This window comes from Crocodylus siamensis, chromosome 2 (assembly GCF_052110815.1).
Source record: "Crocodylus siamensis isolate JL-2025a chromosome 2, ASM5211081v1, whole genome shotgun sequence".
NCBI lineage: Eukaryota > Metazoa > Chordata > Crocodylia > Crocodylidae > Crocodylus > Crocodylus siamensis.
The window spans coordinates 24,510,714-24,520,672 of NC_143396.1; the positions used below are offsets into that span (position 1 = coordinate 24,510,714).

At 46.8% G+C, this 9,959-nt stretch overlaps 1 protein-coding gene across 6 annotated transcripts in view; it reads right to left on the bottom strand.

Moving 5' to 3' along the window:
- SORCS2 (sortilin related VPS10 domain containing receptor 2) overlaps positions 1-9,619 on the bottom strand; it is a 983,379-nt gene extending 973,760 nt beyond the window's left edge. For all 6 annotated transcript variants that reach the window (XM_090035537.1, XM_090035536.1, XM_090035535.1 and 3 more), the window contains exon 1: positions 9,195-9,619. In XM_090035537.1, the coding sequence (XP_089891663.1) occupies positions 9,195-9,557 (363 nt within the window). In that variant the 5' untranslated portion in view covers positions 9,558-9,619. The remainder of the gene's footprint in view (positions 1-9,194) is intronic.
- Positions 9,620-9,959: the final 340 nt, after the last annotated feature.

Below are 9,959 nucleotides of genomic sequence, written 5' to 3' on the forward strand. Positions count from 1 at the left end.
AGAGTTTTAGAACTTTTTAAAGATTCCAATTTTAAATAAAAACAGAGGGAATGGAAGGGACTCTACAGGTCATCAAGTCCTGAGCCATGGCAGATCATCACGTAATATCATCCCATTCATAAACTTTGGTATAGGGACAACCAGACCACAGAAGCTTATTTTCAAACTCTGTTTTATTCATGCAGATGTTTTTTTCCCCAAGAGGACTCAATTTTCATTATATTACACATTCTTTGTTCTAATGCTCGTTTAGCCATAAGTGACAGTGATAGGAATATTTTGTTTGGAAATACACTAGGGGCTCAGACTCCCAGCAGTACACATTTTTCATTCTGGGATAATGTCATCTTTTTTTCTATGTAAATGTGAACAATGAATACATACATGACAAAGGTTTCTTTCTTTTCAGGAGGGACAGTGTCTATCCTTTAGTAAAATCATGGTTTCCCCAGCTCGGTCCTTCAGTTCCTCCTAGTCTACTGAACGTTACTGGAATTAAAAGCTATTTCCTTATTTTATGCTCTAAACATCTTCTCTTTTTATTAATTTCTAATGTTGTCTAGTCAGTGAACAGTACTGCCAGAGGGTAAAGTCTAGATACATTTCTAATGAAATGCAACTCATTCAGGTTCAGTATATCCACGCACACACCATATATCAGCAATTTTAGAGAGATTATTTCAGTATTTCATGACTGTCTTTACTGTTGGTTGCTATATTTCTTTTACGTCTGTTTTCATTCTATCATGTCTCTCCCCCAAACACACATGCTCTTCTGAGCACCTTTCCATCTTGCTATTGGCAACAGCAGCAACAAGATTTCCTCTACACTAGCAACTGTTGCTAAAAACTTTGCTCCTCTCCTTGCTGAATCCTGAAATGTTGAAACTCACTGTAATCCAACATTCTGATGAGGACAGAGGTTGGAACTCATTTATTCAGAAGTCCAGGCAGAAATCCAGAAGTCTACTTTAAGAAAATGCAGGCTGAAGGGGGGGTGGGGGTGCATCTGTGCGCACAGAGGTGCTGCCACCATTACCAGGAAGAACTGGTACAAGGCAGGGAGAGAATCAACAAGAAGTACACTGCTGAAACAGAGAGGAAAATAAAACAAAGTCTAGTTCTCTTTTTATTAACATCTTAAACTTGTAAAATAGTGCTTTTTACCTGCCTGAACCAAGAAGTTTGCTGCTTTTCCTGGGGATTTCTACAAGTCTCTTCAGAAATAATTTATTGTTTATCTATGGACACACATAATGTAACTTAATGTTATTTTCCCCCATGTCAGAGAATCTTTTTTTTCCCTATGGGAAACTTGCCTTCCAATCTGAAATATATCTGTCATTTATCAAAGTTCTGTGACATCAGGATATTTTACCACATGCTCCTTTTTGTTCCAGAAACAGTCATCTGGCCACTCTTGATAAACAGCAAGCACCAAAACCTTGCCACAGTTGGAATTTTGCCCAGTGTAGATAAATAATTATTTTTGCTGTTACTGATATTGCTAAAGTAATATTGAAGTCAATCTTCTTTATGGATTCCAACAGCACAATCCATAGCAAACTGAAAAAAACAGAAAACCAATTAAATAAAATATCTACCAAAAGAATGTATTTGGTACACATGGGATACTGTAAATCATATGTGCTGACACAGCACTGAAAAGGGTAACATTTCCAAATTTAAGAAAATATTTTGCAGGTGCATCTACACAAGACACTAAATGTGGAGTAGACTAATTCTACTGCACATTACAGCATAAAGGCAAAAGCTGTGCTGTTGCACTAATGCACAGTACAATTAGTCAATTGCACATTAGTGCCACTTTAAAGGTGTGCAACAACACTACTGCGCAGTAGCACCAATTACTGTGCATTTCGTTAGTACCTGTTATTACAGATACTAAACTTAATGCACAGTAACCACAGCTCATTAACAGACGTATGCATTTGGTAGACATGCACTGTATATCATATACTAAAAAAATCCAGATGAATTGCTCTATTAAGCCCCTGGTACACATTACATACATTAGACAATTAACTGGAGAATCACACAATAAATTTAGACCAACCATATGTGCAAGGTAAGACTGGCCACAAGTGCAATGTAATTATCAAACAATTAACTGGTTAATCACTCATTAAATTTATACCAGCCACGTGCTAAGTAATTATTGCACAATAAAAATGACTATCCAGGTATAAAAAGAGCCAAGCATCTATATAGTTAGTGCTTGAAAGTCTGTAACAACTCTATAGCTGATTTCTACCCCATTTTAATTTGAATGCATAACAGGGACCATAGGTGAGCAAATTTTTCTGTGCCTTTTGCAACAGCTGGACCTTGACTACTGTTGTCCCCCTGCCTTATCTGTGGCAGGTGCTATGCCTTGTGGTTGTCAGGGTTGATTGTGTAGTTTTACTAATAGGTTAGACCAGGGGTGTCAAAAATCCTGCCTATAGAGCCCTATCATCTGACCCCGGTGCTCTGTCACAGAGCACTTAGGTGCCCTGGGCCTGAAAGCAGTGGGAGAGACCCCTAGTGGCGAGAAGGGGGAGGCTTAGCTGCCAGGCACCAGGTGCACCAGGCACCAGGTGCTGGTTGCTAGGGCAACCAGTGAAACCAGCTGACAGGAAGGGGCAGGGCTTAGCCCTTCTTAAGCCCAGGCAGGAGGCCAGGAGAGCAGTTCCCCTCCGGTGATTGAGGAAGGAGGAACTTGGCTAATACAGACAAAGGGGAGAACTCTGATGGTAGGAACATCCCCTGATCATTGGGGTGGTCTCTCTCTCTCTCTGGTAGGGATTGAATGCTGTTTGACCGGACGGTCTAGCTTTTATGTTGTAGCCCGGGGGCTTTGTGTCCTTGTGTTTACTGTTTACCGGAGGACCAGGTGAGGATATTAGGGTACGGAGGAGGCCTCATAGGAGCTCCACGGTAGCGTGGGGACCCTGGCGCCAGAGAGGGCGCAGCGCTTGGGGGCGCATTGACCCCAGCCCCAGAGCAAGGGGGGGCAGTGAGGAGCCCCAGAAGTAAAGGACAGGGCCAAGGCATAACAGGGCCCAGGTCAAACCACATCAGTACCATCTGCGAGGCTTGGGCTGCGGTGTAGGGAAGGAAAAGGAGCCGCAGGTAGCGCCCCCTGGCATCAGGGTGCGTAAAATGGGCAGCCTCCCACTAATTATATCAATCAATTAATCAATTAAGATCAAGGCATGGCAGGCAAGTAAGCAGGTGGTTGGCCCATAACAAGAGGGCAGAGTCACTCCTAGAAAGGCTCTGATAGTGATACTCCTGTCACATGTTGCCTCTGGGTCTCTCATTGGTGCGCTGCATCCAGCATATCCTGGCCCTGGTCCCATATGTTATATGGCGCATGCAGAGCCCATCTGACAGGCTGCACAGGGCATGGAGGCGGAGGCCAGCACATATGGCACCCACAACTGCAAGCAGTACATGAGGCCAAGCTGGGGAGCACACTGCATGTGGCACTCATGCCAAACCATCCCTGCACACTGGACCCATGGCCAGTCCAGACTGGGTCGACAGACCAGTAGCAAATGCCATATCCAGCACTCAGGGCTGGGCTGGTATGGGTGCTCCAAACTGATCACACACACTGGTTGTAGCATGCACCCCAGGCTGGTCCTGTATACTATGAGCCACCCACAGCAATGACACCAGGCACCTAATGTGCATGGCAGGGGCCAGGGCTGATGCATGCTGTGCAGAGCTGGAGCTGGCACACGCTGCAAATAGTACATGGAGATGTTCTGGGGTGCATGTTGCATGTGGTGCCTGAATCAGACCAGCCCTGCATGCTGGCTCCATTACATAGGGATGGTTTCTGGACCTGATCCAGCTTACAGACTGGCCGCACTCTCCTCATCTGGTTCATAGGGCCAGATGAGTTTGACACCCCTGGGTTAAGCAATGGATTTGTACAGGATGTTTTGGATAGGGATGATCCTGCCTCTGGGAGGGTGTTGAACTAAATACTAGTTGGCTGAGGTCCTATTCAGGGGGTACCAAACATATGGCCTGTGGGCTGGATATGATCCATGGAACCATATGATCTGGGCTGTGGCTCTTGGACTGACCCTTCATGCCACATGAATCAAGCAAACCAGTCTGGCACCCAGGCTGGACCCGGTGCCATAGGCACTACATGCAGCCCAGGTGGCCAGCATACAGCACATGCTACATGCAATGCCCATGCCATAGGCACTACATGCAGCCCAGGTGGCCAGCATACAGCACATGCTGCATGCAATGCCCATGCCAGTCCACACTGGAGTGCCAGAGCTGATGTGCAGGACCAGTCCAGCAGGGCACCACATGCAGTGTGCACCTTTTGCCACATATTCTGCTTCAAATGCTGCTCTGGGGCAGCTGCATGCAGGGTCAGCAGGCATGTGGCGCCCCCATCAGACAAGCTCTACATGCTAGCACCAACATGACCCTATCGGGACCGGCCCCAGAGCCAGTGCACACCACCACTGCGAACAGCATAATTCCCATGCCAGCCCTGTGCCATGTGCAGTGCCCACAGCTCCAGGTCCTGTGCGCCACCTGCAGCAAAAGTCCCAGAGCAGGGCCAGCACTTGCTGCCCACAGCACAGGGGGCTGGGCTGCAGATCAGCGCAGACTCCCATCCGGCCCATGTGGCTACATAAATAAAACACATCTTTCTTTCTTTAATAAACAGCTACTAATAGTGAACCTTATTAAAAGCATACACATTGATTTACCAAATCCTTGTGCTATACAGGATCAAGACACCAACCTACTGGGCAAATGAGTGACTGCACAGATTGATTACTGACATGACAACAAACAAAAAGGAACAAGTGCAACCATAAAACCAGAGACTTAAGAACTAGTTGGCTGAAGTCCTGTTCACAACATTTTAGCAGTCTACACACAGCGTAGGAGCATCCTATGAATTAAAAACAGAACCGAATACAGGTTTCATTCTTCAAGTAGATATACTTTAATTTTTATTTTTTTAAACATCAGTTAGCATTAATGTATAAAGGGTATTCCCCACTGAGGTCGAAAAGAGTTCAATTTTCTGAAGAAACTGTTTACTTTGTAATAAAAGACGAATGGAATGGCTTTAAGTTCCCTGCTTCTAAAGAAGATTAATTTCTTTAAAGCTTTTCTCTAATAAATAACCCCCCCTCCCCCCCAATTCAGGTCCAAGTGTTGTGTTCTTAGTAATCTTGAAAAGCTGCGTATTAAACTGAACAAGCTATAAAGATGATTTGTACAACTGGCAAACTAAACATTGTGAAATACACCTTGGGTATTGTTAGTTGGTCAGTTAAGTGAATGTGAGTCAATAACTCCTGGTGATATTCAGTTTATTATTTTTTAAAAACAGGTTAGGAAATTAGTCCATACTAATTAGTTCCAAACCTTTGTCTGGATGTAACAGTGCAAAGCAGATTTCTATGAACAAAGAGACATGGGACAGCGAAAGCAAATACTATGTGCGGGACTAAACTGAGCAGCTATACTCCTGACATTAAAAAGGAATAGCTTTGCAGGACCTGCATCTCCAACACTGTTTTTAGCTATATAGACTACAGCCAGGAAAGGTCAGAGACACGCTTGCTGCTTATAGAATTTATAAATAATTAATCCTTCAGAATAGAGACTAGAGTAATGAGGACACAAAACAGGAAGCAATTTACATGCCTCCCTGCACAGCTCTTTATTAAGAGAATGAGGAAAGTGTACTGTGCTCTTCCTAGTTATTCAAGCTCACTTTACAACCATTGCAACCATATACTCCCCTGTGCTATCAAACCCAACATTTCCCTAATTCTAAAAAAAAACTATGTTAAGAAAGGATAATAAAAGTACACAGCAGAGTTCTAAAGCAGAGAAAAGAGAGGGAAGGTATAACTTTAATTTATGGCCTCCTCTTTAAATTTCTCTTAGGACACCTCATGCAACTAGAAATTAAACGCTCCTTTTATTGAGGCTCAGGAGGATTTACAAGATGTGCACAGAGTGCTTTTTAAAATTTATTTACATCAACCAGCCTAAGCTCTTTCCAACTTTATTTATTTGTCCTTGATCCACACAGAGTATTGGATGGTGGTACTTTCAGTGAACTACTCATGCAGGTGAACATCTTTCTGAGAAGCAGCTGCCCTCCCATCTTTTATGATTATTTGTCTCTCCATCAGGGAGTGCAAAGGCATAATCCTACTGTGTGTTTCCCCCTTATTTATTTTACTAGGTGAGGTGTTTAACAGGATATATGGTTGTCTGGAGCTCATCGCTGTCAAATGTTCAATCACTGTAGCTGTAAAGTGCAAAGGAAAGAGGTTAGCTCCTCAGTTCACAAAATGCTGCGTGCCTCCAATGAAGTGCCATATGTCCTCAGTGGTACTCTCACTCAGGCTCTTACAGTGTGCCCCTTAGGGCCAAGATCCACTGGTATTAATGAAAACCTTTCCATTGGCTTCAGTGAACTTTAAATCTGAGCCACAGAGCTTTATGACTCAATCCGGCACCACAGAAGTCAACAGGAGCATCTGCCATGGAATATAATGGTGCAAGATCTGATCCAAAGTTTGCAGCTCTCCCCAATAATTTGTTCACTTAGTGTCCTGCTCCTGGTACTTCCTGCTTTCTAATATGGATAGAAAACTTGATCCAAAGCACAGTGAAGTCAACAAAAAGACAACAGTGGATCAGGATTGGGTCCTCAGCTAACATTCAGCTGTTATCTGAATTCAAAACACATATACATGATGGTGAAGTTTGCTTTCCTCATGTTCATGTCATCCTTACTACATGAGCTTGATAGACTTTTCTACCTTTCCCCCCAAAAAAACTAGTTCTTTACACTTCTTGCTATCTCAGATAACTTCTGTGTGGTATACTTTCTTCCTCATTGCTTTCAAAGTAGTACTGCTAACTCATATGCTGCCAATCAGCCTGACATATACAGAGAGGACCAACTCTAATAAACAAGGAAGGAATGAAAATGCCTATCACATACATATTTCTTAAAAATATCCTAAACAAATGAAGCAGGTTCTCAGGGGGTCGATAATGGGACACTGAGCCTTTCATCTCCAGGTCCTGCATTGAAACATAGCCCCATTGGGGAGTGATTAACTGATGGCTGGCACAGTAAACAACATACTTTGGAAATAGCTCAGCAGAACGAAGTTTTTTGTCACTGAAATACAATATAGAGCTTCTATTTGAATTAATGTGAGAAAGCTTCATCACACGTTACTGAATTAGAAAGTGAGCAAACAATAAAAGAGCAAAACAATACATCAAACCGTCTATTCCTTCACTTTGACAGTTGTCATTTATCTTTGCTCAAGAAGAATATTTCACAGTACACTAATAAATAAAAGGTAGCATATTGTGGAAAAATAATGAAATCCTAGCCACATAAACCCCCACTGCAGCATCTATTATTAAATCTTTGCAGAGAGGCAAGGAGAAACCACCAGTTATAAACACAGATTAGAAAGTGTGCAGATTAGCAAGGTTCCAGTGCAGTCATTTTAGAGCACACAATACCTTGCATGAAGCAGTCACTGTCTTTATATGTTGATAACTAAACTTAAACCAACTTTAATACTGAGCTCTGTAAGGAGCTAACCCTAACAGGCTGCAAGCACTGACCATAGAAATAAATTGCATTACTCTAAGAGCAGAAATAGAAACAAGAACAGAACTGAAGAAGTAGCTGATGCTGCTGATTTACTATGCTTTCTACAAAAAGAAAATGGCCATCAGTATACACTGCTTCCTGAGCAAATCAGAAGCTAGCTCTGAAAGTTTCAGGGTTTGTGATGTTTGTCTCCAACTCTGATACGTGAATATATCTAACTATAAAACATGAATGCAAGCAGCCAACCTGTTCAAGAATATCACTGCATCCTTCTGCCTGGAAGAACTCCACGGTTTTGGTGACACCCTTTCCTCCCCAAATGAAGAAGCACAAAAGTGGATTTGACAACCCAAAGGGGAAGATGCTAATCCATAAATCTGCAGGAAATTCAACACCAGCTTTCAGAACAGACCGAAGTTTAAATAAACTCTACATAAGATTCACAAAGCTCAAGTTCAAACAGTCTGGGATCTCAACTGACCTGCAGTACAAGCAGATGAAGATTTTCCAGAAACACTAAAATCTGGAGGAAAAACTATGCTAAATTTTAGTAACAAGATTTCGGTGCCTATAAAGTTATATTGGACATTAGCCAGAGACTGGTGCTATGTTGTATTTACTTATGATGCCACAAAAAATTAAGTCTCATTCAATAAAGTCTCAATAAATTACGCGGCAGCAAACTCCAGAAACCATCTGTGCAAATATATGCCCATCGAGTTTGAACACACAGAGCAAATAAGAGACTGTCTGACTGTGAAAATTAGTTTAAAAACAGATAAGGTGAGCTATACCAGGGGAGAATTTGGTCCCAAACACTGAAAGCTGGTGTTGAATGCTCCATAAAAGTATGGATTAGGGTCTTCCCCTTTGGGCTGTCAAACTCACTTGGGTGCCTCTTGATCCCTGCTACATATATTATGCCATTAACTGGTGAATCACTGTAGACTGGCCACACGTGCCAAGTAATCCCCACACAATTAACTGGTGAATCCCGCAGTAAATGCAGACCGACCAAGATAACAACTACTATTTGACCCCAACGGGAGCCAACCTGCTACACGGTTAGTGCTTCAAACCATGTGCCCCCGGCTCCATAGCTGGTTTCTGTCCAGCCGTGATTGCAGCGGGTGGCAAGGCCCCAAAAGTCGCCTTTTCACCTAATTCGCTGGTGTTTCTACAAAGAGCATCCCGTGGGACGTGGCAGCCTGGTGCCAAGTGCCCGCCGCGCCCGGCCGCAGCCGCGGAGGGCAGAGCGGGGCTGGAAACGCGCCGCGGGCGCTCACCCCGGAGGGAGGCCGCCTGCCCGGCGCGGGATGCCGCACCCGCCACTCCCGCACGGCCGCGGGAATAACGCGTCCCCCGCAGGCGGGGAGGGCGCCGGCCGAGCACGCGGGGCTGGAGGGTGCCCGGAGCCCCGCGCCAGGTGCCGCCTCCCGCTCCCGCCGCAAACTTTGCAAACTTGAGCGGGACGCGGGGGACGCCGCCGCTGCCGCCGCACCCCCCTCCCCCCGCCCTGCGCCCCCGCCTCACTCACGCTGCTGTTCTCGCCCGTCCAGTGCACCATCGCCTGGTTGTGCGACGCGTCCCCCTTGAGCACGAAGGAGGTGCTGAGCAGCGAGACCTGCTCCCGGCCCGCCGCCGCCGCCGCCGCGGGCGGCGATGCTCCCCTGGCGCGCCGGCCGCTCCGCGCCGCAGCCGCCGCCCGCCCTGCGCCGGCGGCCGGAGCCCGCGCGCTGCCCCCCGCGCGCCGCTCCCCGCCCCGGGCCGCCCCGCCGGGCTCCGGGGCGCGCAGCGCGCAGCAGGCGCCGAGCAGCGCCAGCAGCAGCAGCAGCAGCAGGGGCAGGGGCGGCGGCGCGGGGCGCGGGGCTCGGCCGGGCACGGTCCCCCCTCGCGCCATGCTCGCGCCGCGGCGCCGTGGCAGTGACAGGCTGGGCTGGGAGCGCGGCGGACGGCGATGCACGGGCGGCCGCGCGGGGGGCGGGCCCTGCAACCACAGCCGGCTTGCATTGGAAACAACGTGCTCGGGACGCGGCTCGCAGCCGAGGGGACGCGCCGCCATCTGCTGGCTCCTCTCCGCAACCCCAGGCGCGCGCCGCCGCCGCCGCCGGCAGTCCCGCGTGGGAGCGGAGCGCGGCCAGGGGCCCAGGGGCACACGTTACCAGACACCGCGTGAAGGGATCGCGAACGGGTTGAAACCTGGCACGGCGCGGAAGTCCAGTCAACATCGAGGAAACCGGCTAGAGAGATGGCTGATAACTACATGCGGAGACCAAACCCGTTCATGGAACTTGTGTGGTGT